The sequence below is a fragment of the Dermacentor variabilis genome, chromosome 8, assembly GCF_050947875.1.
Source record: "Dermacentor variabilis isolate Ectoservices chromosome 8, ASM5094787v1, whole genome shotgun sequence".
NCBI classification, from domain to species: Eukaryota; Metazoa; Arthropoda; class Arachnida; order Ixodida; family Ixodidae; genus Dermacentor; species Dermacentor variabilis.
The window spans coordinates 24359425-24386201 of NC_134575.1; the positions used below are offsets into that span (position 1 = coordinate 24359425).

A 26777-nucleotide genomic window follows, 5' to 3' on the forward strand; every position below is an offset into this window, starting at 1 on the left:
CTAACTATCTTTATCTATGTCGCTCTCGCTCACACTCCTGTGTATGACTGTGTGTTTCTGTATCTTTATATCTATGTATTACTATGTGTTCTCTATCTGTGCCCTGCGAGTTTCCCTCTCGCTCTATTTCTGTTTTTCTACGTCTGTCTGCCAGTTTCTTTCTCTCTCTCACTCTCTCTCTCGATCTCTCTCTTGATCTCTCTCGTGTGCTTATTAATTTGTGCACAAACAGTGTATCGCCTTCATATAGACGAAACGACAAAGCTGTACGAAAACGAAGCCTTCTAGACAATTAATCTATCACAGTCGGAATACATTAATTTTTACACACTAACAGGGTATTAACGCTGCATCTGCCACTCTGAGCACTGCGTGAACAAAAGCTAAGCAAAACACGCTTTCAGACATTCGTTATTGTGAGAGTAGTGAATTAATAAAAATAAAGGTCTTCAAACAGCGCCTTCAGACAGGCAGAAGTATAATAAATTTCGAAACGACGAAAGTATCGGGTTTCCTTTCGTGGCAGACGGCCATCAGCCGCCAACATGTATATTCGCCGTCCTGGCAACGGAGCGATGCAGTCCGTTAAACCTCCGTTGGCCTCTTAGTTCGATCTATAAAAAAAACCCGGCCTACGATCTCGGACGATTTAATCGTTAATTCTCAGCGTACGTGAGAACACTCCCGTTCGACGACGTTTTCCCGGCGAAACGCCGGTTCTTCCTTTTCTGCTTTTTAGCGGAAACTCCGCACGTCAGAGGGATGGGGGCGCGCGCGTTCCGCTGACGTCACTAGCGGGGGGGAAACCTGGCGTCTGCTGCGCGCCGTCTGCTTCGCGCAAAGGTGCGGTGCTTCCGCTATGCAAATCTTGTCTGGATGAAGATCCTACACTCGACGCGCAATTCGTGTCGTCGCCGCTTCAGCCACGCGTCGTGAAGTATATGTGTACGAGGCGGTGTACGAGCGAAGAAGAAACGCATTAGGCCGCGTCCGTGCCGAGGCGGAGTGTGTTAAAGGACAGGGACGGTGAAGCACGTAGATCGACGTCGACAGCAATTCGAAATAACGAGGCCAAACGAATCTCCTCTTTCGTGCTGTGCTTGGAATGTGGCACTGAAGAGGGACCTCATTTGCCCCTGGGAGGAACATTTATATTTTGTGAACTCCCGGAGCCATTTCTCTTATGCGTCAGATTTAGAACTGATGTGTCACTGTATGTATGCTAATCTTTGCTTGTATTACTTGATCGTTTTGAGCACAGTTGTTATGCCCGGGAAGGAAGGCAGTCGATCGGTGCCAACTACAGTACGTTTCCCTAAATACGGTTCATCGTAATACACTGTTCCGTCCTGCGTCTGTCACGTTGAAGCTCTTCGGCTGGAATCTCAGTGTTCGCGAAAATAAATATTGATTGATTTGTGTTAATATCCTGAAGGAAGATATGGCTTGCGAGATACTCTGTAGATGAGCACTCCGTATTCATATCAACTAGCCCAACTTTTGAAGCGTCTCGCCGAATCATTGCAGTGCCGTAAAAGCTACAAATCGCATCAGCCAATCAAATTATGGGGTTTTACGTGCCAAAACCACTTTCTGATTATGAGGCACGCCGTAGTGGAGGACTCCAGAAATTTCGACCACCTGGGGTTCTTTAACGTGCACCTAAATCTAAGTGCCATGTGTGTTTTCGCATGTCGCCCCCATCGAAATGCGGCCGCCCTGGCCTGGATTCAATCCCACGACCTCGTGCTCAGCAGCCTAACACCACAGCCACTGAGCAACCACGGCGGGTGTGTCAGCCAATCAAGAACGAGATGCAGAAAGGTTCGTCCGCTGTCCAACGCTAATCCTTCCGTGGTTGATATCAGCTGAACGAGAGCTTCACCGAAGGATTAGCGGCGCACAGTGGCACAATGGACGAACCCTTCCTCCGATTATCTTTCCTGCGTGACTGATGCGGCCTGAAGCTTTGACTGAGGTGCACGGAAATAGATAAGACGAGGGTGTAAGCGGAAATACATGGGCGTGTTCGCGTTGGGCCTCCACCGGGATACAGCAGCCGCGATCGGCAATCGAACCCTCGCCCTCGTGCCCAACAGCAGATAGCCAAATTCAGTGCAGCGGGTACAGCCACTCTTTAACGGAGTTGGCACTGAAGACAGTTCACACTTTCTTGAATGAGCGACAAAGGGTAAGGCTCGATGCAGAAATGACCAGCAGAAGTAGCTTGATCCAATGACTTGCTTCATTAATTCTTTAAGGACATCCAACAGTGGAAGAAACATTGGAGACATAATAAAAGTCAGAAAGAACAACACCGCAGACCTCTTTCTGCCGGGATGTCAGTGAAGACACAAAAAAATTTGGAAAAATAGCTGGGAATCATTGTGAAACAACACACGGAACACAACTCCACGGTCGAATCTTTGGAGAGCGTGCTACGGAGTTACGACGGGCGATATTCTGCGAAAGCACGGTCAAGTCTTCAAGCTGTTTGTTTGTCGCCTAGGAGGTAGAAATACAACCACTATAATTGCAGAAACCTGGTCGCACGCGACGTAAGCGTCAGAAGTGAAGGAAATTTGTTCCCGCCCAAGAAGTCGGCGGGAAAAAAAATGAAAGCCACATGACTGTAGTTTAGCGCATGCTTCGCATCTGCCGCCTAAAATTTCCTGAAGCGACTCGCTCTCCTTTCCACCTGTCTCTCTCTTTTTGTTTTCTTTCTTTTGGTAGTGGCAAGAGCAATGCCGAACTAATTACTCGCGCATTCCGCCGGGACGGTTGCGAGGCATAATTATACCACAGCGCCCCTCGGGCTTTTCTTATACAGAACTTGTTCTGCGCTCTCCTCGAGTGTTTCGTCGTACTCACTTACAAACAACTCGCCGAACTTGTTTCAGTGCACCTTCTTCGAGCGCGCGGCACATTCAAAAACTACACAGCTTAACTACAGACGAAGCTAAAAAACTTCCAGATTAGCAAGATCCCAGCGGTATACTATTAAGATAGAAGGAATGGCTGCAGCGAATACTGCTGCATTTTGGGCCTTTCTATACCTTTGCAAGTGGAGAAGTGTACAGAAACAAGCAAAAATAGGCCTGCACATCTTGTGATACGTAACACGGGCGATTCCTCGCCGTGACCTGGCTTAATTATAAGCTGCGTCTTCTGAAACTCCGGCAGTGCAAGGTTCGTGCTGATTCTGCAGTTTGGTTATATGTTGCAGGCCACTTAAGTCCGTACTTAACTAGCTACACTCTTATTCCTGATCACTCACGGAGGTAATTTAGGCATCTCGACCGGCGAGAAACCGGTCTCCTACAGAATAGGCGCTAACGTATATTTAGGACGCTTGGAGCGCGTCGATGCACCGAACCTGCTCGTTCCTTCGCACGATTATATCGCGTTGACGTCGCCCATCCAAAGAGCGTGCAGGAACGAGAACCTATAACCTTTAGTTACTCCCTTATGATTCGCCGTTTTATTGGACTAGATAGCAGCCGCGCAGAATACGCATTTGGAAAGCGCCCCGCGGGCCAAGATGGCGAGACTCCCATTACAGGAGCAGACGTGCATGTGACCAAGAATACCTTATATTGGCAGAGCACGTTCATTCGAGGCGCACGTGACCGCTAGGCTGCCATAAAGTTGTCCGGTCCCTAGTGAACAAAGATTCCTTAAGTTATTGCGCGAAAAGTTGGTTTCTTCCCTTCGCTTTTCAGTGCTATCAGTCGATTAGCAGAGGGTGTTGGCTTGTAAGTATGCGTATTATCGTGCACAGAATACTGCAATGCCGGAAGAACCTAGACCTAGGCGTAAGCAGGAGTACTACTGGTGGCGCCGTCTCGTGGTGTGGAGTTCAGCCAGAGCGCACAGAGCTTGTCATTGCAAGGACGCACTATGCGGTGCGCTTAGCTACTGCCGTAATTATGTCGGCGGCAACATAATCATGAACCTGGTGGAACTAAAAGTCGCAAGGTGCCGTTGCCGGCGCTGGTGCTGTTGCCTTAATTATTTACCCTTATCCAGCGCTACGTTATTCCCCAAACTTTAGCACTATAGATATCATACGAACATGCTTGAACTCCCAGTACACCCCGAACGAAAACCATCAGTAAGGCTTTTTTTTTTTTTTTGCTTTCTTCCTCCACCAGGTTCATCCTTCCCGGTTTGTTGTCGTTGTCGTTGCGACTTATCCTACGCCGCTGCACTGTTCTCGTGCTTCGGTATTCCGGGACTCAAGATCGCGGATGTCAATAACTTGAATTTGTTTACAGACAGAAATTAGCGGTTGCACCGAGTAAACAAGGAAAGCGAGCCCACATTAACGAATACTGCTGAGCAAAGGCCTCGGGGCAGTCCGTCGCTCCGATCGTGCACTTGACGCGATCGGTCCGTTGTCTCCCAAGTCTCAACCCCCAGCCGCGCGACAATGTGTCCGGGCTCCATAACTCACACCGGCGATGGGCGTCACTCGAACCACCCGAGCCGCCTCGGCCCGACCCCAAAACACTCCCAAAAAAAAAAAAACTCCCTTCTCCAGATCTGCGCGATTTATGGCGCTCGCCAGAACCAGTGCGCGAGAACCCCTGCCTTTTTCACTTTTTCTCCGAACCGCGTCCGGTCACCGCCTTCCAGAAGCAGGCGTTCTCAGGGAAGCGGCTCGGGTGCGAGCCAGCAGCACAACATTGCAAGACACCAGATACACGAACACAGCCAGAACCCCGGAGAAGACGAGCGAGCACGCCATTCAACTAAGCAAAAAGGATGCGCACGTTAGTTAACCAAGGCGAACGTTCGCAAGGACCTTGCACCATCCAGCGCAGCCACCTTGCGGATTGCGTTCCGTTAAACTCAAAGTGAACCCGCGTCGCACCGTCGCCTCACCGCCGTCGTGCATATGCAGTATACTTAACATATTTCACTACCGTTCACATATTCGTTCATATACCCATGCGGAATAGTACGTCCTGCGTCGACGAAAGGAAACCAGGAGAGAGGTATGGCCGGTCACATATTGCTAATGTGTAGCGTTTGAGAAGCGCCTGAGTGTGTATGACGAGTCAGGGAGAGAGAGAGAAGGAAGGACGGCTGGGTCGTGTACTTGCGTCACCATTAAGACGCACATCTGCATAGGGAAAGCCCAGTCGTGAATCTGCGGAAGTCTAGTAACGATGATGTCATGAAGAACGCATGTCACCGAGGCGCAGCCTGAGAAAACAGGTACGTTCTAGGAATCGGTTCACATCGAACTATCTCGCACATATCGCTGAATGGTTTCATGAGGCGTTCTGGCGCCACTACGGCGCTCCTTTCACGTAGCTTGCGACACGAGTATAGATAACGCACGCACGCGCACAACGCACACACATCGCCGCTGGAACAGCGTAACAATCACAAAATGCTCACATCGAGATGGCTATAACGTTGTCGAAGCCTGGCTGTGAATAACCTTCCAATGTAATGCATCGTCTTGGTGGTCGTCGCAGCATAAATGCACCAGAGGAGACGAGTGGCCCCAGCCAATCAACGGCGGTCGAAATGGACAGTCAACTAGGTGGACTCTTACAGAACCCCCCCCCCCCTCCAGCAGCTTCCCGCTATCACTGAAAATAAATGTGTATAATCATTGCGTTCTACCGGTATACTTACATATGGGGCATAAACTTAAAGGTTAACAAAGAATCTCGAGAAGAAAGGCAATGACCGCGCAGCGAACTGTGGAACTAAATGAAAAATTATAGTCCTGCGTGACATTAAGAAACAGGAAGACAGAAGCGTGGATTATAGAGAACAAATGATGGCGGCCATTATGCTATTCGAGATGAAGAGGAAGAATTGGAGTCAGGCAGGCCATATCATCGAAGAAGGAAATCCAATCCAATTCAATGCAGGCCATAGGTAATGCGTGTATGGTGGATGACCATTGCTTTGTTAGGGTTACAGAACGGGTGCAAAGGCAAAGGAAGGGCACTCGAGAACATCATAGAATTAGGTGGTGTGGTGAAATTAGGAAATTTGCTGCCATAACTAGAAATCAGCTGGCCCGAGACAGGGGTAATTGGAGATCGCTGGGAGAGGCCTTAGTCCTGCAGAGGCATCATAAAAAATAGACCAATACGATGATGAGGAGGTGGAAAGGGGTGTCAGCCGGTGCAAAAAACGGGTAAGTGGAGATCGATATAAAAGTCCTATACGTCCTGCAGTGGACATAAATTAGGCTACTGATGATTATGATGATGATAATGATGATGATAATGATGTTGGAGTTTATTCGGATAGAGATAACCTGTTTTCAGGAAGAGGTTTAAAATAGCTCGCGCAAGGTACAGTACAACCAGATTACGTATAATCTCTGATACTGCGCATTCAGCAGCCGCTCACGGAGCGATGGGTTGCGCAGTGGTCCCTAGAGAGGCGCCTGCAACGCGTGTTATCGCTGCAACGAGAGTCGCGAGCGAGCTTCTCCGGTGTCGAGATTACGCCAGGACCGGAAGGGCGAGCGCTGGTTCAACGTGCTGCGCCAGCGACACGATGATCCTCTATGCAGATTTCTCTCGGCTCGCAACTCGACAGGACCGAGCCTGTTGGTCGGCGCATTCTTTGATACGATCGATAACCAGCGTTTAAGTGATGTGTCAAAAGAGGGCCGCGCTGCCTTCGTAGGGGCTGACTGGATGTTTGTGATGTCGGATCGTGCTGTTTGTTGTATATACGTTCTCTCCGCGTCCGTCGCGCCCCAAAGCGGCGCGGTTGACTGTGAATAACGTTGTAGTAGACTTATCCGGATTAGATTTTATAAATCGGAGTTCACTGACCCGAAGAACGGTGCACGGACGTTCTTGCCCACTGTCCCCATCGGAAGACGACCTTGTCGAACCCATGACCTCATGCCCCGGAGCAGAATATCACGGCCACCGGCCACAGTGGTGTGTTTCGTTACAAACAGTAGTTCTACAATGTGGTGTTGTAGAAAGACGTTATAATATTGTAGGCTTTCCTTGTCATTCTTTTCGCTATTTCTTTATCATTGCTTATGTGATTCAGGAAGGGTGCATGGGCGGCAAATTTCGTGGGCTTCCGTATGTTAGTGGCGATGAATTTCGTTGCCCATCGGATGGTTAAACTGCCATGGTGCAGTTCCTGGGACTCTGATCGAGCTGCCTGTAGCAGCGCTTTGCCTGTTACTACCTGCCAGAATGTTTCTGGAGAAGTGAAATCGCAATTGAATTTAACAATCAGCTGAAAAAAAACTAGATTAAATCGTTCCTTACATTCGGGCAAAGTTAGTTCTCATATATATATTTTTTTTTTACTTTTTGCAAGCTCTCACACGAAGCCTTCGGATTTCTTTAGCAATGAAGCGTTTGTCAAAAAGACCATCGTCCACATGGCGTCGTTGCGAAGTATGTCTCCGAACCTTACAATATTTCTCCAATGGAGTGGTCATGGCTGCGAAACTCTGGAAACCGAGAATTCTAAGTAACCCCGCACAAAAAATTCAGCGACGATTAAACGGTAAGTGCGAGAGAGATGCGTTAGCGTTACGTCGCACCTCTTTGAGGTTCCGGATATGTGATTTAAACGCCGCATGCAGCACATTGCAAATTGTGGTTCAAGAGCTCACTCGACGATTAAGTAATACAAGCAATGATTAGCGTAGCTACAGTGACATATCAGTACTGCCTCTTCGAGGAGCAAAAGGATCCGGAGCAGACAACTGTAAGTTGCACTAGATAGATAGATAGATAGATAGATAGATAGATAGATAGATAGATAGATAGATAGATAGATAGATAGATAGATAGATAGATAGATAGATAGATAGATAGATAGATAGATAGATAGATAGATAGATAGATAGATAGATAGATAGATAGATAGATAGATAGATAGATAGATAGATAGATAGATAGATAGATAGATAGATAGATAGATAGATAGATAGATAGATAGATAGATAGATAGATAGATAGATAGATAGATAGATAGATAGATAGATAGATAGATAGATAGATAGATAGATAGATAGATAGATGAACTATTCTAACACGCACTTTTTTAAAGTAAAAGGTGCGTTCATATTTGCATGTGTGTTACAATCGTAACTTATTCTGCCGTCTGAAGAAAGCGACGCTCGAAGACATCGCAAGGTGAGTCCATGGCACGGGGATGCCCTGCCGCAGACGATGGTTGCGGGAGCCTCCGGAAGTGTGGCATTTCTAATGCATTAAAAGGAACCTATGATGGCTTTCTGTGGTCGGTCGACAGTGTAAGGGAGGTGTGGCCGGACTCCGATAGTCCCTAGCCACTAATCTGTGTTCCTGTCTGCGCGCCTTTGTATATGCTCCATAATATCGTTTCAACACGGTACGCGTCGACTGAGGTTTCGTTACTTGATGTCCGCGGAAGAATCAAGCATATATATATATATATATATATATATATATATATATATATATATATATATATATTTGTGTGTGTGGCTGTGTGTGTGCACGTACACATACACACATATGCGCTCTTCTAAGCTCTCCCATCTACCTCTACCAGGTGACCGGCTTCTCAAACTTCACACACATACACTTTCTTTTGTTCACTTGGACTCTCCTAATTCTAACGCATTAAAATATGTTTTGGCAGCTTGTAGAAAGTTCATAAGCCGCATACAGACTACTTCACCTGCATATTGGGTAAATTTTGTTTCGCCTATAGTTTGTGAACATCCAACAGCAAATAGTCGACTAAAGGTGCACCGAGTCCATAGACGATGTCTTTTAACGTGCTTGCGTTTCCTTCATCTATAATTATTCATGAGAATTTATGGCCCAGAGACTATATTTTCGCACTTTGGTGTAATAAAGTGTTAGGTATAGGATAGTTACTTTCGTTTCACTGCTGCGAACATTACGAGCTTTTTTTTCCATGAAGGTGGTGCTATTATTGTAGCTGAAGCTCTGAAGAGCTGGTGACACCTTCATGCGCCTAAGAAATTTCGAACGAAGCGGTTATTCGTATTAAGCGAGTTCGTTATACCGACGGTTGGCTTTCGCGTTGAGTATGACAACTGCCATGCATGTGCTACACGCGCGTTTCTCAACGAAGCTTCGCTGATCAAGACGTTTGATGCGATTTAGACAGATTCTCAACACTGCGTTCGTGACATCCTCTGTGTTTGTTTGTGGGGTGCCCAACGTTAAGTTGACCTTGAGGTAAACTTAGACTTATCTCACAACCTATAGTACTATATAGTTCTGGCATCTACTAGTCAAGTTATAAACTGACGACCATCAAGCAACGAGCCAATGTGCCTCTCATCTTTGTGTCGACTGCCACTCGACCCTCCAGCATTGGTGTCTACAAACACCGTGAGCATCAACAAAAGCCGCGAGACACATGAAAGTGACCTCGATCGAGGTCAGGGCGTATGTATGTATACTTACGTTCCTTGACTCGCCAACACCACAGTTGCCACGGCAAACACCGCTGTCCTAAGCCACAGATTACCGGTGCTCCTGCGGAGTCCACGACGTACTGCGTCTCTGCAACTTTCACCACAACTTTCACGGTCTTGCCGTCCGACGGCGTAGCCCGGTAGCCGATCACACACCGCCGGGCCAGACGCGATGCCCTCTTCCATGTCTGGAAACCGAAATTCCGCGACCAGCAGGTCTTCTTCTTCGCAGACGCACCTGGCTGAAAACAAAACGCCACGCACGGAGCAAGTATCCACGGTTTCTACACCGTCTCGGTCGTTTCCTTGATCGTCGCGGCCGCGTTCGTTCTTCAAGGAGCGCCGCGTGCGAAGGTTTCTTCTCCTCGTTGCCAGCCGTCGATGTTGGTGCTTGCGTAGATTCCGATGGCGCAGAGCCGGCATTTATACGAACCACGTCTTTCACCTGGTAGGGGCGAAGTTAAGGAGACGGGCGCGCGCTTGAAGCCTCATTCCCTCAGGGGCAAAGAAATATATCCGCGAACGCGCCGGCGCTGCGGCGGTAACTCGAAGACCGACCAGCGCGTCCGATGATGACGGCGTCGACGACAGCCGCGGTGGAATCTCATTTCGAGCCGCCTCGCCGGTTGAAAGAGCGTGCGGGAAAGAGTTCGACGCAGCGAGGAGGACATTCGCTGCGAGGGTAGGACCAAAATGTCGTCCGACAAGTTTCCTCTTTCTGCTTTTTTTCTTACGTGTGCGCGTGTTTTACGCCCGACTGGCGTTTTGCGTGTGTTCTGGTGATTTTTCCCCCCTACCTCTGGGCTTCTTTCTGCGCGCCTGATTTCGGTTCGCCTACTTCTTCCGGATGGTCTGATTGTGTTCGTCTGTTTCATTTCTATTTCGTCGTCTGCTTTGCGGGCCCTCGCCGCTACATGTAGGAACACAGAACAGTAGAGAAGGAATCCTGACTTTCGTTTCCTTGTCTCCTTTTGCCGTGTGCATTTCATTCATTTTGCGCATAAGGGGAGAAACACAATAGGTAGTAAGCATGTTCGCTAGTAAACACGCTCGAACGAGATAGGCGCGTTAACAAAAGCGGAAAAGGCACTTCGCTTTCTCGTCTCCTACTACCTTGTTCCCGCTGCCTTGCGCTACAATTACGTTTCCGTTTTTGTATATATGTTCGCTTTGTCCGTTTCATTTCCATTTTTCTTCGATATTCAGCGATTCCCACGCTCCGCTGTAGAGCGTTCACAATGCGGGTACCCGGTTCTAATATGGGACGTCCTGGAAGGAAAACAAGTATCACGTCGCCTGCAATAGCATTCGCAGCAATACAGGTGTCCGGCCATTCCTTTCGCCTTGAGTACGTGGGAAAATACAGCTCTTCATCCAACGGCATCTGCGTTCGTTCGTTCGTTCGTTCGTTCTCGTTCGTTCGTTCGTTCGTTCGTTCTCGTTCGTTCGTTCGTTCTCGTTCGTTCTCGTTCGTTCGTTCGTTCGTTCGTTCGTTCGTTCGTTCGTTCGTTCGTTCGTTCGTTCGTTCGTTCGTTCGTTCTCGTTCGTTCGTTCGTTCGTTCGTTCGTTCTCGTTCGTTCGTTCGTTCTCGTTCGTTCGTTCGTTCGTTCCTTCCTTCCTTCCTTCCTTCCTTCCTTCCTTTTCTCTTCTTTTCTTTTCTTCTCTTTTCTTTTCTTTTCTTTTCAACGAGATGCCATATAAGGTCATATGTTGCGTCGCTCTTGATTTCAGTAATCTCATGAACGCACGCTAACTGTAGAGCTCATAGGAGTATTGAATGGTTGTAAACTTATGCGGACTTTATTTGCCGAACTCAACTCAGGTATTATTTTCCCTTATTTCGTCTCTTCTTTTTCAGATACTGATTTTTGCATAGTGCTTACGTTTGATTTACTCAGCGTCCAACAGCACTAAAGTTTTCTTTTTTTCGAGATTACTTGCATGCCAGCACTTAGCATAAAGCGTTCTCGGTCTTAGAAAAACCGTGATCTCTTTCATTTTTGTTTGTTTATTTGTTTGTTACGCATATCGCTTTCGAAATAACAGCCCCGAAATCAAGTCTTTCTGCCACCTAGCTGGATGGAAAATTTGAGTAGAAAGTGCAGAACGCTGTCCCTTGAATAAAGTCTTTACGTGTTCAACAATCCACGTCTTGAACACGACGAAGGCAATTCAATTGATCTTTCTATCAAGTGCAACCGCAGGCTTGCCCAGGGATACTTATTGGGGGGTGGGGGGGGGGGGGGGGGATTGCAAACTATCTTGCAATGCCCCCTTCCCACCCCATGCCCCAACAAGCCATCGACTTTCTTTTTCATGTGCTATACACCATTAAAATTTGTGAACGTATAACAAAACATAAAGTCATCATATAATATTTATCATTTATTCAATAACCGCTTATCACGCTTTCATATCGTAACGCGCTAGGCTTCTCTGCAATGCGCATCTGTGAACAGCTCATAGTAAACGACCTGCAATCATGCACCAGGTACTATGATAAAAACTGGTGTTGAGTAACAATATTAACGGTTTGCTCCTGTTGTACACGAAAACGTACAAGGTGTCCATTGTTGCACAGTCATAAAGGTGTAGGTTTCTTCTCCAAACTTTGCTTTATAAGACAAAGATGCTTAAAAAGTTCCGGTTTCCTGGAAATCGAAGTGAAGCTCCACGAAAATCTAGCATTGTGAACGCAGGAAGTTTTGTACAACGTGTTTAAATTTAGCGCGCTAGGCACGCCGGTCGGTCGCAGTGTAGGTCTGGTGGCGTCATCGCAGAAGCGGCCCCGGTTGTCCCATTGGTTTGCTATGGTTTCCGGAGACTTTCGCTAAGGAGGCGAGCAGACGGAGAAGACGAAACCGAACTTCAAAAACAATGTTTCGGTCGTTTTTCTGCAACGTACTCTTGACAGCGTGCGGTAATTTTGGTATCTTAACTCTAGGCGAAGTCACTGTTACATGAATCAGCTTCCAGTGTCTCATAAAATCTCGAAATAGTCGTAAAGAATTACGAATAACAACTGCAAATCTTCATAAATGCTCTAAGAAGCGTTTCACAGCCGAGCAGTCGTGGCCGAGTGGTTAAGGCGATGGACTCGAAATCCATTGGGGTTTCCCCGCACAGGTTCGAATCCTGTCGGCTGCGTAACTTTTTATTTGTGTTTTTGTTATTGTTTCCTTTTTTGTTTGCTCTTAACCAAACACTGACTTAGTTTGGCTGCGCATGAAGCACGTAACACAATGTTATAAGAATAACTCGTTCCACGAAGGCTACTATAAAGCCAAGTTCAAAGATTTATTCTCGGAGCTTGATTCGCAGCTTTAATGCCTACTTCAGATCTTCCGCGTAAGTGGTACAACGGCACCAGTTAAGCGTCAAAGCGGATTTCGTTACAGGTGTTAGAAACAAAATTCGCTTTTACTAAATGACAAAACCATATGGACAAAACCACAACAGCCTTGTTTGTATTGTGTCGCCATCTACCGTTTCTAACGTTAAACAATTGTGAAGCGTGCTGCCATCTTGAGGCAAGTATAAAATGCTGTTGTGGCTTTTGTTAGACGCAACAGCATTGAAGAACATTTGAGACCATTGTAGTTATTATTTATTTTAAAAATTTATGTATCTGAACAAGCATTATATGAGGCATTGTCGTATTTAGGTTACATTAGTGCTTTCAAGACCACTGCGCAAGCAGCGTTGGCAGTCTTGGAGGCCGTAGCGTCTTGTCGATAGTTTTTTAGATATCCGTGCGATGGCGCTGCAGTCTTACTAGTTTTGTATTGGCGCGTATTATGAAGCGACTCACCGGGGTTCACCGGTTTGCGCACATGTAAGGTTTCTTCCGCAGTTTCGTGGTTTACGCGTCGCTTCGATGAATGAATGCATGAATTGTACGGCGACGACGTACGCCGGTGGTCCTGTCGTCCTGGCGGCAATCCGTCGCGCTTAGGCATGCGTGTAAGCCCTAAAACCTTCCTTTCGCTTTCGGGGTCTTTTTAAAACGAAGCACTCTTCGCCTGTTCCTTCGACTTTTTCGATGCTGCTGCTGCTGCTGTCTTGCACGCCGCGTCAGGGGGCGATTGAAAACGTGCGTAATGTACACGGCAGGAACGGCGGCAGACCTTTCCAAAGAGCTTCGGGAGCGTCGCAACGTACAGTACCCTCTCTGGCCGTTTCTACAATGTCCTCTGGAATTCCTCTTGAAGGCTGTGAGCCTCTCGCAAAAGCATTACAGGAGCTGCAGCGCTTACCTTTTACTCACGCGCGTCAGTCCAGAGGGGAGACGGAATGTCTGTGTTGAATAAGACAGACTTGGTGTCTTTGTTTGTTCGCTTCTTACGATTTTATTAATAAAAATCGGGCCCCTCGGTTTCTTTCTTTTTTTCTCCCTCTCTCGTTCAAGAGGAGACAGAGAATGGGTAAAACCAACGCCTTGACCAAACGGATGTATAACGACCTTTCGCTCGTGGCAGCTTGCATTGATGATCGCGGTAGAAAGGAAAGGCACCGTCATGCTTCGTTTGGGCTCTCTTGAATGAAAGAAACGCTACCACTAGATATGACGACAGCTGGGGACAAACTGCAATGATGATGATGATGATCCAAGGTATGGTACGGCACGTTTCTGCTATCTCTGAAAAAATAAACACCGTGCAACTTTGTTTGTTTGTTTGTTTTTTCACACCATCGACAACTGATGAATGGCGTGCAGACACCAAGCCGTTCAGGAAACGACAATACTAAAGTGGTGCTCCAGCACGATCAACACTTTAGCCACGACGTCCCTTACACTGCAACGCTGGGAGGCCGTGCTGCGTGATGGAAGCCCGGGTGGTCAGCTCGGGCCCTGGTCCGCCGGGCAGTGGGACGTACGTGGCAGCAGCTATATTTCCTTTAGGGACTACAATAAAAATGGTACGTTTCTCCATCTCACCCACCGTGCGAAGCGCCGTGGGAGGAATAATGACAGTGCTAGCATTCTCGCAGGATACGGACAATGGCGCCGCAACAACGCCTCGAGCAAAAGCGCCTCGCTGTGCGCTCTTGTGCAGTACTTAGACAAACGCAAGCGGTACACTCAAGGTAACGTTTAGTACCACATCGTCACTGTCGTAAGCCGTCGAAATCACCGCCAAATACCCTCAGTGAACACAAATAGCACAGAAAGCTTCGCTTACGTCGATTCCCACAGTGCGTAGGGTCTGCATATTTACCGTCTTTCCTTTTGAATTCCTGGTTCTCCCCAAAACGCATTTGCTTTTTTTTCTTTTTTTGTTTCCCGGCTTATCTTTCTCTTGGCAATAAAAGCAGTCCATACTCTCTGTCCTCGAGCTGTGAATATATGTTTCGTTTCTCCTTCGGCATCAACCTCCGACATCTGCAAGTTATAGTGGCGTAGATAATAAACTTGGTTTTGGGGACGGGAAAGGGGAGGCGGTGGGGGAGGAGGCACGCGCCTGGTGGGCCTCTGCTATATCCTAGGGATCATATACCTGTGCCTCCAAGTGGTGCCGTAGCCAGAAGTTTTGACGTCAACGTAATCGGTCAGGTCTCTTGCTAAAAACCGCATGTAATATGAGAACATATTACAATAGTCTCATCACTTATACATGTGCAACCGTACTAGCCACGTGCCCTACTTTGCTATCTGTGTGTAGAAGAAAGAAGCCTCCACTCGATCATGCAACGTGTCGCATACGTGCACAGATGGTGCCCCTGTCGCCCCCGCTCGCTCAGCCATAGTAGGCCTAATCCATCAATCTCAAATCAATGCTCATCGGGAACGATAAAATTAAGGCCTAAAAATGCGCGATTCTTTTTTTTTTTTTTAATGCGGAATTTTGCGTTTTCAAACTGCGCAGTGGGTTATCGGGGACACTGTATGTGCTGGGGCTTCCGATTCATTCCTGCCATTTGGTGTCCTTAAACGTGCACCTAAGCGTAGGCACAGGAATGTTTTTGCATTCCACCCTTCTCGGAAACCTACCAGGAATCGAAACCCCGCGGAGGTTGCGCCCCGGATCTTGAGGCAATAAAGGGCTGGGCGCTGTGCAAGCGCCATCCGTTTATCGTGAGCTAAATAAACTGTTAGAATGGTCGATATGAATTGCTAAATGCTACTGCATTACGAAAAAGAGCCTGAAAGTGTGACAACTATTCGTATAATTAAGAGAGACCGATATGATAATCGAGCACACACGGCAAACCATTGGCGACCGGTAAATTATTTGAAATTTGAAAACTGAAATCCGGCCCTGGCACAAGTCTGTGCCAGGGCCGGATTATCAGACGCCATTTTTCCCATAGGCGAAAACAGTTTCTCATTCTTGTCTTAAAAAAACAAGCCAAGTGTTATACTAAACGAAGTCGACAACAAAATGCGATCGTTCTGCAAAATTTGAGCAAGAACAGTGCAGCGGTGAGTGCAAAATCTTTTTTTTTCTTTTTTTTGAACACGCGCAACCAAATATTCAGGACCCTGTATATCTAGAATTAAAAGTCTTTATTACACAATCGAATTAGACGCTCTAAGAAGTTCTAAGAAGCTTTATTCGTTTATTGAAGATGATAAGAGACTGCGACTGTAATGTTATGTCGACTATCTGAATACATATTCAATAGTTCCGCGGTATTCGATGATGCAACGATTTCGTGCCTTATAGTTTAACCTTATAAGTTAAATATAGCAAAGCTGATTTTGTGTTTTCAGATGTGGGTAGAGAACCCCAAGGGACACGGGCTGATGAAATAAAGCGGGGGCGAACAGAAACGTATTATGGCAGGAACTGCCCAGCGCCAGCTTTCTGTGCATATGGCGCGTCCCGCGCATCGTCTGCTACAGCGCGTCGCCTGCTGCAGCGCGTAGAGCAGACGAATAAGAGACAATTCTCGCAACGTAACCAAGGGATATGATAAAGAAAAGCATTACTTACGTGGCCACTATATTCAAAAAAGAAATTTTGGGCTCAGCTATTGTTTTGTTGGATTTGCCAGTGGGCAGACGACAGTACCGGCCTTCAAAAGGGAGGTGTGTGGGTAGATTGACATGCTTCCCCAATTTTGACGGTGGGGGTATAGCGGGCGCAGGGGTTCAAGCGCTTCCCCAAATGTGAATAATTCGAGCATCGAGAGGAAGGGAGGGGGGTGGAACTTTTATCTTGTCGCATCACTCAATTCAACTGCATGCGTTCTAATGTCACTACGTACATTGGCTACAATGCAAATGTAGCTTCCATGACCAACTACATAGCCTGTGTGCGAATTCAACAATCTGTATTTATTTTCCAGTATATTATAATGCCTCCATGTCTCCAGTATATAAGTTATCCAGTCTCCAACTTATATTACCTGATTCGTTTATCTATGCACGGGAAGCCGTTGTTAATTGTCAGCTGTTAATTTCGTGCTTTCATCCCTTTGTAAAATGGCGTCGTCTGCTTCCACTTTTTCTAAACCGCGATGTCGTCCAGCTCCTACTCCAGCTTCTTTCTGTTGCCTTCGCAGATTGAAGTGTTCGCGCTGTTTCACCCGACTTGGAGGAAAAGCAAAACAAAAAACGCTGTTTGTGGTCTCCTGCCACCCATCGGAAAAAAGCGAAACAAGACGGGACATTCCAGAGCCCTGCGGCATGTGCTGCCACCACACCACGAACGAACGAACTAAAAGGCTCGTCTGCGCGTTTCCGCGTTCAGCGAGCGTCAGTTCCGCTTGTTCGTTTTGGCTCGCTCGCTTCCTCATAGCAACAGGATGATAAACAAAGTACTCCCAAAAAAACAAGTAATCCGTTTGATGACGTCCGACGTTCTTGAAAAAGCGCCGGCGCCCGTGTCCGCGAAGGTTACAGCAATTGCCAAGCGCGAGCACATATGCCGCCCCGTTAAACGAACGACATTCGCAAAGACGGGTCGGCGCGCGTTTACTGTTCTGTTCGTGAGCTGATACACGTACTGCCGAGTTAGATACACTGTATACAGCGGCGCAGACGTATTGCGCAAGCCATCGAAAGCCGCGCCGGCGGTCTGGAGGGTGTCGCAATAGCACGAGAGCCGTCCGGGTCCGTTTTTTCTTTCTTTATTTGCTTGGTGTCGATTCCAACGGCTGAGCCCTGCCGCTCCGCCACTGGCGATTTCAATAACGAGGCCGGCAGCACATCGCGTCGGAGTCGCCCGAGAACGGACATTTGAAGGATGTCGCGGCACCGGGGAAGTGCGGGAAAGTATGCGTGTATAAAAGAAAGGCGGCGAAGGCCAAGCGACGCGCGCGGCCGACAGGCAGTACAAGACGAAAAAATAAAAGAGGAGAGCAGCGAACGGGGAATGTAAACATGACACAGAGACCCGCATTCGCAGCGGCCTACCTCCCCCGCCTCCCCCCCTCCAACCCCCCTCAACTATATCGATCTCGGAAACGCGCCGCGCATGTCGCAACAGCAGCTAGCGCGCTGCAGCCGGCGTCGTCGTCGCCTCCAACAGACCCGGCTGAACCGGTGTCGTCGGGGGCCTACTCGATTTACCACCCCCGTCGCCGCTGCTTTTATGATTTTTTTTACACAAGGAAGCGCCGAGCATCGCGGAGCACACATACACAATATTTGCCGATGCAAAACGCGTTTCTATCGCGTCGGCTTGCATCGGGAAGGGGAAGGAGGGGACCGCCGCCGGCGTGCGTGCGCGGCTGCATTTTCTGTCGTCTGCAGCGGCAGCGGCAGCGTTTGGGCGAGACGCGATGGACGGGGCGAGGGGAGAAGAGGAAAGGAATAAAACTGGTCACGTGATCCGGCCGCGACGCATGCCGGGAGGTCTGGCTCAGGCGGTCGCCATTTTGGAGCGCGGTGTGTACGGTAATGTCGACGCAACACAGGGCTTCGGACAACGATGCCTGGGCCCTTCTGGCCCTCAAATCGGCGCCCTCGAGCCCGTCGCGGCTCCAGTGGAACCCGGAACAGAAAGGGGCGGCCATCGCGCGGCTCGAGGGCCGCGAGTTCGAGTACATGATCCGCCAGAAGCGCATCTCCATCGGCCGCAACAGCAGCCGCGGCGAGGTGGATGTAAATATGGGCCACTCGAGCTTCATCTCGCGCCAGCACCTCGAGATCTTCTACGAGTGCGCGCACTTCTTCATGGTGTGCAACGGCAAGAACGGCGTCTTCGTCGACGGCGTCTTCCAGCGCAAGGGAGCCGCGCCGCTGCCGCTGCCCAAGACGTGAGTAGTGAGCGGGTGCCTTCCGACGCGCACGGCGCGCCGGCCGTAGCCGACGAGAAACCATGTGTGCCATTAGGCCTGACCAACACATGGTCGGTTCGGGCTTGTTGCTATGCGTACTCGCGTCGGTCCAGGCTCCGTCTCGGGGCCCCCTCGGGCGCGGTGCTCATTTCGAGGGTCACCCCCCCGGAACCCGTCGTTTCTAATCGGGGCAGGGCGAAACTTGCGGTCGCTGGATCCCGGGTGGTTGCCGATCGGGCAATTTGTTTACACTTGTCCCAGGTTGCGCGCTGGGGTGGGGGAGGGGGAAGGAGGTGGCTTGTTTACCATGGCTGACTGACATTGAAAACAAGTTTAGGCTACGGTGTGGCCCCGTGTTTGCCTTATGTATTTCCATTTATTTGCCCGATCGGGCACGCAGCGCGTGTCGGGGGAAAAAGAAAACAACGATCGGAGAGAGCTCGCGACTGCGACCTCGGGTCGTCCGCTCTGGCTGGAACACGGCGGCCGCTCCGAACCCCGTTTGGCTCGTCGGTGTCCACACCTTTTCATTCATTCGCGACGGCGAGGCCTCGTCACTTCGAAGCCTCGTCCGTTTTAGTAGTCGCGACGGCTGCGCCCGAAGGCAGCAGCCACTGGTTCCTGTTCATCTAACGTGTTCACCCTCCCTCCCCAACTTTTCTCCGTACCGTTCGTTTTTATGTTGTTTATTATTTTATATTTTTATCGCGTGTGCCCGCTCGCGGCGTAGGATGGGTCGAGTTTGCGTATCCCCAGAAAAGAGAACTACGCCGCGTCAACATCGCCGTCAGCCGAGCAGGCTAGGTGAGGGCGTCGAGGAGAGGATGGAGGTTGGTTTCGCCGCTCTTTCCTTATTCTGTGTTTTCGCCTTTTGCTTCTTTCGTTCTCTCCCGTACCCCCCCCCCCCCCCCTTGCGCGCTGTTTACTTTTGCGGGCTCGCCCCGTCGTCTGCCGCTGCTGCTGGTTTGCCGTTTGTTGCTGCTGCTGCTGCTTGGCTTCTTTCGCAGTGCCGGCTTGCAGACGGCACGTGTTCTGTCCCCCTGTTCGGAATCGGCGCATGCCACAATATTCCTTTTTTTATGTTTTTATTTTTCGCGTCACGCCTACTGCCTCGAGGCTCGATAGTTATTAACGTGATATCGTTGAGGGCCCCGTGTCGAAAAAAAAAAAAAAAAAAAAAAAACCGGCGTCCAGTGTCGACCTCGATTTCGCAAGAAAAGCCATTCTGGACCACGCAGGCCCTCCGTGTAGCGCGAAGAAGTTGCTGAACTAATTGAATTTCTCAAAGTAAAGTGCGTCAGATAAATCGCGCAGTACGACTTGCACGCAATCTACAGACGATATAGCGTCGGATTGTAATTTGAATATGCGAGAAAACGTAATTCTGTCACACGGAAACCCAAACACGAACCCCGGTTCCTGCGTCTCCACCATTCACGGAGTGGCGCGCCCGCTTCCTTGAAACACTTCCAGATGGCGTTTGCCTCTGCGCATCCGCGGGTGGCGCAGAGGCAATCATGGGTGGCGGCAATGGAAAAGAAACCTGCCATGAGTAACTACTTAAGAGGAAAAAACGAAATCAGGAAAGAAACCATTTATGATAACTCAAAGGGAAGCTCATTACTTTTCGAAGCGAGATCGGGATGCCTTAGAACACGCACCTATGAAGCGAGATATAAGAAGGAAGAAGAATCATGTGCTTGCTGCGGTAAAGCTAGGGAAACGACGGAGCATATTTTATTAGAATGTGAAGACGTCTACCCAGCGGTCGATTTAGGCACCACTGGCCTCCTTGAAGCCCTTGGGTTCAGCGGGAGCAGTGGTAAAGCAGACAGGTCCGCAATAGACATTAGTAAGAGGCGATTGGAGGATTGGTGGAAGAAAAGTAGGGAAACGACAAAAGACGGAGACGTACAAGAACACAGTTCGCAATAGGGGATCAGAAAATTTGGACGGGGTAGTTCATAGTGTTTTTTTTTTTCTTTTCTTTTTTCATTGGTTAACCTAGGTAGGATATTAGGCAGCATAGTAGCAAGAGCTTGGTGGCGCAACCCACCGCCCCGTTCCAAAGGGGACGCTCATAACATCCATCCATCCATCCGCGGCCTACGCAAGGTGCCGCGTTTCTACCAGAAAGCTCGCCTTCGTGCGTAGTGCTCTCCGCCAGCGTTTCCCGCTAAACATTATGGCTACATAAGCTGCAGTTGTCGGGAAGCGTGAGAAGCAGTCGGGGATATTTGAATGCTATCGCGTGCCACTCTCAAAGGCTAAGCTTGAGCGCCCTCCAAAATTTTTTTCAATGTTCGTCACAATGCCGGCTAGCGAATGATTGCGCCTAGCAGACTTGCACTTTCGATTGCTCGTTGTAGCGCGAACGAGTAACGCCAAAGAAGGTTGCGTAAGATAGTAAAGACGAAGTGTGTCTTTCCTCACGAAGAAGTGCCCCCGGTGAGCGATAATGAAGCCGTATTATTTATGCCATAGGCTAACGTTGCCTACTTAGTGATCTGTCAGGGTGCTTTGGAACGAAGAGCCGCAATGGGGTATTGGAACCTGGGATCGTGGATTCGGTGTATGACCTCCCGTGGACTCTCATCCCGAACGGGGAGTCGTTCGTTAACTAAGGGCAACGTTAGCAGAGATTCTGCACGGGAATTGTTTAGCCTTTCACCCAGCTCCTTTCGTCTCCCCTTGTTTCGGTTTCGCTATTGCTATTATTATTATTGTTGTTTTTGTTGCTGCTGCTGCCGCTGTATTTTCCGCACCCTTGCCAAGAGCGTTGCGCCGGCTAGATACTGGCATCTGCTACTTGTTTGGTTTAGACATGTCGCTGATTCATCTTGTTTTTCCGGTTCGCCGTAGAAGGCATGAGTCGGCCCATGCGGAACGCGCTATATACAAAAAAAAAAAAGAGAGAGAGTAAAGATCTATCAGCATGGAGACTGCGGTGGTATCGCCACGATAAGTGTCCCTCCCAGCACACACCCTCCTCTCACAACAAGGCTGCCGACGTTTGCATCCCGGTATTTCGCCCCCCCCCCCCCTCGTTCTTATCGCGTTTCTTTATGGACACTGGGCTCGCACCAAACCAAACAAAAGCCTGTAACCACCTATCTGGAACCCTCTTGTTTCTGAGGTCCCGCACTTCGTGAAAACAAAAACACGTTTGATGACGGGCGTCGGACGCACGCTGGCGGTCCCGTGCTGTTGAGCTTCGCGCGAACGACGCCAGAGGGCGGCAGCGTAGCGGCGCTACCGTCAATGCCCCGTACGAGCAGAAGTCCGAACATCTCCAAGTGGCTGCTTCCTTGTTTCCACGTGCGAGGTACCAGAAAATGCGGCACGTTCGTGTACAACGTGAGGCTGTCTCCATCGCGAAAATCGCGGAAGGGTGTCACGTGGGAGATAGATCTCTTTTGCATTTCGGTTGGCTTCCATGGAGGAAGTATTGTGCTCCTGTAATCTGTTCCATACATAGCAGATTACGCTGCGAAGGTTAGAGGCCTCTCCCACCATGACCACGAAACATAGTTATGCTGTGCGTCGTGTAATTAGACGTAGCATGACGCCTATTACTTTTATGTTGCAAAGTGTGATGTAATCTTTACATTCGAGGCACTGCATATCTGAACTTGCAGCTGAACGAGCCGAGGGAGACGTTTCTGCGGCCACAGCGCACCGCTTCCAGTCACGAACAAAATACAGTTTGTTGCATACAGGAAGCATAAAAATGTGTCATTTGATGTAACTTTACATCTGCAAGATAAACTTCTAACACATGTGTGATTTATTCCATAGAGCATCACAGATGACCACGCTGCTTGTGTCCATCATTCCGCAGCCTCTTTAAGTATAGGATACAGTATTGTTGAAGTAGTATTAGCAGCAGTGTAAATTGTAGGAATGGAGAAAGGAAAAGCTTGTGGTCATTGTAACTATCACTTTTCACTGGGCACCTGGACGAATGCAAGCTACCATGAAAAAAATTGACAGAAAATGACAGAAATTTTGAACTAAATATTTCTCTTTTGAATTTTAAAACGATGAGAGTCAGTGTAACAGTGCGCTGCGAGGTATTGTTGGGATTCATGCATGCTTGGGCTTGGTGATGAACCACGATAGCACATCCACTATTTCGCATCTGCTAACGTCTTGCAAATCATCCACTTGTGCACTTTCTATTGAAACAAGTGGGCGTAAACTGATCTGGATTGACTTGGCTGAAAATGTAGTGTGGCAGAAAACTTAGCGAGTTTGTAAAGGAGACACAACCACAAGAGTAACGCAAAGCACAAAGCCGATGCCAGCTACCAACTACCAACAGAGAGGTCACACAGTGGTGAAAAAGAGGTACAACTCAAGAACTGTCTGAGCATGCTTATGGGAAGGTGTCGCAAGCAAGCCAACTTTGGACGTCTGTGTTTGTGCGCTGTACAGATATCGGATCAGGAAAGACAATTCTTTGTGAAGGATAACCAAAGATTGGCTTTTGCACATGATACTGACTGCACTTGTCAGTACAGCTTACCTCAACCGTAAGGCTGACTTTTTCATTCCTTTGTCTGAATAGAGCTTCGCTATCTTGGAAATTCAGAGTGCATTTACATTCGTGACAGTGCAACGAAAGGTTTCGCCACTGTTCGACCTCTCAGTTGATAGTCGGCATTTGTGTTATTCTTTCAGTTCTTGTGTCGTGGCATTGTACCTGGGGGCTACCTACACCAATCTTTTACATGCTTTGGTTCCCAGGATTCTCCTATAGAGACCTACTGCTTAGCCTTTTCAGCTAATTCATTATATCAAGTCAACTTGAGCCTTAATTTATTCATTTGCGCATTACTTGTTAAAAGCCACTATCTTATCGGATTATATACGCATTAAATACTACATCTTCGTACGAGACACCAATAGATATGAAAGGCTGAGACAACAGTATGCACTATGGTTCTGCTGCTTAATTTGGTTGATTATTCAGCTATTTTAAATTGTTCTGATCACCTTGAAATGGTTATGTAAGGAACAACCAAAATTCCTCGAAACTGTTTTAAAAGCCTCATTTCAAAAATTTACTGAACCATAACATTTACTGCTGTGCTGTGCACTGGTGGCATGTTTCTCTGTGGTAATTATTGTTTGTTATGTTGAGAGCCAGAAATGGGAAACCTATATCTGCAGTGGTTTTAGCCCCAAGGAGACTCAACGCTCGCCCCTCGTCTGTGCAAATGTTTGTTGTCTGCTGTGTCGGTATGAGATAACCTTTCCCCGTGTTGTCACGCCATTCTCTCAAGTACTCTTGCTTGCGTTGGCATGGCTAACAGTAAACGGTATATTCACTTCCTGCTCATGAAAGGTCATAGTTACCAAAAGAGAGCAAGGAGCATTCAAGCTAGCCCTGTTAGAAACGAAACACGCGTGCAGTATGGTTCACTGTTAGAAAGAACACCTAATTAGAATACCTGCCTTGATTGCTACTAAGAATAGAAAAGCGATCTGCAGCATTTTTTTGTTGTTGTCTACCCGATGCATCACATCAGTCATTGATGGTCATAGAACACATCACCAGTGATTACTGTTATTTAATACTTACACATTTTATGCACTTTACGGTGGCTCATTTTTTTTACCTTTTTACGGCTTTGTTACATCTACCGATCACAGTTAATCTTTGCATCTCCTTGACAATTCATTGGCACCCCATCACCACTTGCATGGTGCTCTTTGGCCATATCTGGCTGGCACGCCACTAAACACCTCACACCGTCGTCGTCAGTCATAGAATTCCTTCAAACTTAAATATTCTTTCTGTTACGTAAGACTGAATACCGAATCGGCACTCCCTTCAAGAGGAAGCATTAGCTCGGGGCCTACTCCAATTTCTCTATTCAGATATGGATAAGATGCAGAAATGCTCTCACGAGATAATCGCTACATCAACTTGAGTGAAATTGGTTGCATTTAAGGGGAAGTTTTAGCTCGGGGGCTCCCATCTAAATCCATCATAAAGGAGAAATTGTCTTCCTCAGCAACAATTGCACTGAGTTTGATGAGGTTTGTTGCATTTAAATGCTAAAGGTAAAATCTAATGACTGTTAGAAGCTTAATTTTGATTTAAGCCATCAATGTCCTAATTTTTTTAACTTGTAAAATTAAAAAAATAACTTTCACCTTTACAGCTCTGTGAATCAGCACTGAAAAACCTACATCAATATTCTGTAAACGGCACTTAATTCATCCAAAGTGGGCAACACTGACAGATTATGCACTGCTGTAAAATATACCTGTTTATGTGAGTAGGACATTTGCATAACACTTGTAAACATTGTAACAAATTCATGTAAGCTCTAAATTTATATAACAAATGTGTCTGCGTTAGTTTCTCTAACAGAAGCAGTTTGGCAGAACAGCAATATCGGTTTTGGAGCAATGTTGCTCATTTGTAAACATTGTGCTTCTATATATTTGAAACACCAATTTGTGGCAAGTTTTCTAGTAATTTCGAGTCCTTAAATAAAAACTCCGCTTCCAACAGTCACAAGAATGCAACTCTCTCTCTCATATGCAGCAAACTTCACTAAAATAGGGTATGGGAGTTGTTTCATGAAAGCTTTATTGCAACTTACGTGTATTTGAATAGGTGACATCAGACGCCTATTCCTCTTAAAGAAGTTTCCTCATAAATATGTACTGACACAAGAATTCTAACTCAAAATAACAGATTATATTGCTGTAAGGTCACATAATCTGTACATTATCGATAGCAAATGTAGCTTAGAACATAGTTTAATTTTGAAGTTAATTCGTTCAAGTTGAATGAAGCAAAGTGCACCACCTTTTAATTTGTCAGCTTAGGTCCGGTTTGTAAGCAGTGTTGCGCCACGAGTTTTGGTGATTGATTTCAATCGCTTGTGACGTCATCAGCATGTCTTGTTGTCCAGAAGAGGTTTCAGCACTGTTTGCATTGGGGGTCTTGCACTGACCGTACACGATTTGTACATTATTGTGAAAGCACGAACTGACAGAGACGAGTGAAGAACAGATCAGCGCTTACTAACGTTGGTCTATTTTTTTACATATAAGGAGTTCAATGTGTGTACATGTCTAGTGATAGCCCTTCATCATGCGAGCAAGGCAGGATTGCTCTTTTCACATAATGAACACTCACCCAATTTGCCATTTTGGTGAAGCATACATGCAAACTTCTTACCGTTTAAAAGGGCCCTGAGCCACTGTTTGACGAGGTAAAAAAAAGTGCATTTGAAGTTACAGTATTCCAGAAATACTTTGCTGCAAAAAGTTCTTCAATGCATTCCGGAAAAGCGAAGTTATTGGCACTCAAACATGGTGTTTGCGGTGTTTGCACTCCTTCAGTGATTTGCATTGGGAATCTTTGAAGAACAATGCTCAACCTACTGAATGTCACTGCGCCAAGCAGTTCAAATTTGGTTTGGATGTTCACGTAGACGCCACTGTTTCTGATTTTGGCACCTATGATGCGCCAAATGCAGTTGTCCTCAGTGTGCCACAGTGCGCTCAGCCAGTGGACTCGTCGCGGCAGCCCACGGTGGCTGCAGTACCGATGCTACGTAGCAGACTGCAGCTACATGCGACTGCAGCGTTTGCTTTGTGCACCACAGGGCTAGAGTGTGCACTTGCGCTCATATTCTCCCATCTGGCTGTGCTACGTGATGTGGACTGTCTTTGTTCTGCACCAGCTTGACCGACCGATAGTAGCCACAACCAACTTGTGCGATTTGAAGTGCTATCAATAGCTCCATCATTATGAAGCGAAATCTGCCAAGGTGTCTAACCAGGAGCGGCCAGGAGGGAGCACACGCTGGTAAGCGTGTGGGTGGTCTGACCTTAACTTTCGCACGGTTCTAAGCTAGTTGTGTTCAAAACTAGTCAAAATTATAGAGACTCAGCGGCTACGACACCGATAAGCAGGGTGGCCAACGTTTAATTCCTATGCAGGTGGTCGCGGCTAAGCGTGATCAGACGATACTGGGCTTCTTCCAGAAGTACGTAATTATTATGCAAATTCGAAAGCAGATTTTCGCTTACTTCAGCCTGTTTATTAAACTGCATCAATACATGT

At 47.6% G+C, this 26777-nt stretch overlaps 2 protein-coding genes and 1 non-coding gene across 4 annotated transcripts in view; 2 read left to right on the forward strand and 1 right to left on the reverse strand.

Annotated features, from left to right (window-relative positions):
• Nucleotides 1–10108, reverse strand: part of LOC142589824 (mannan-binding lectin serine protease 1-like) — a 58770-nt gene extending 48662 nt beyond the window's left edge. Inside the window, exon 1 of the mRNA XM_075701412.1 lies at nt 9444–10108. Coding sequence (XP_075557527.1) covers nt 9444–9877 — 434 coding nt within the window. The 5' untranslated portion in view covers nt 9878–10108. The remainder of the gene's footprint in view (nt 1–9443) is intronic.
• A 2411-nt stretch (nt 10109–12519) lies between these two features.
• On the forward strand, nt 12520–12601 carry TRNAS-CGA (transfer RNA serine (anticodon CGA)). Its single transcript has one exon. It is a non-coding gene; the product is annotated as a tRNA-Ser (tRNA).
• A 5649-nt stretch (nt 12602–18250) lies between these two features.
• The window catches only part of FoxK (forkhead box K), a 79389-nt gene continuing 70862 nt past the window's right edge, over nt 18251–26777 (forward strand). The window contains exon 1 of one of the 2 annotated variants that reach the window (XM_075701419.1): nt 18251–18661. In XM_075701419.1, the coding sequence (XP_075557534.1) occupies nt 18303–18661 (359 nt within the window). In that variant the 5' untranslated portion in view covers nt 18251–18302. The remainder of the gene's footprint in view (nt 18662–26777) is intronic. The other variant, XM_075701418.1, reaches the window with a different exon arrangement.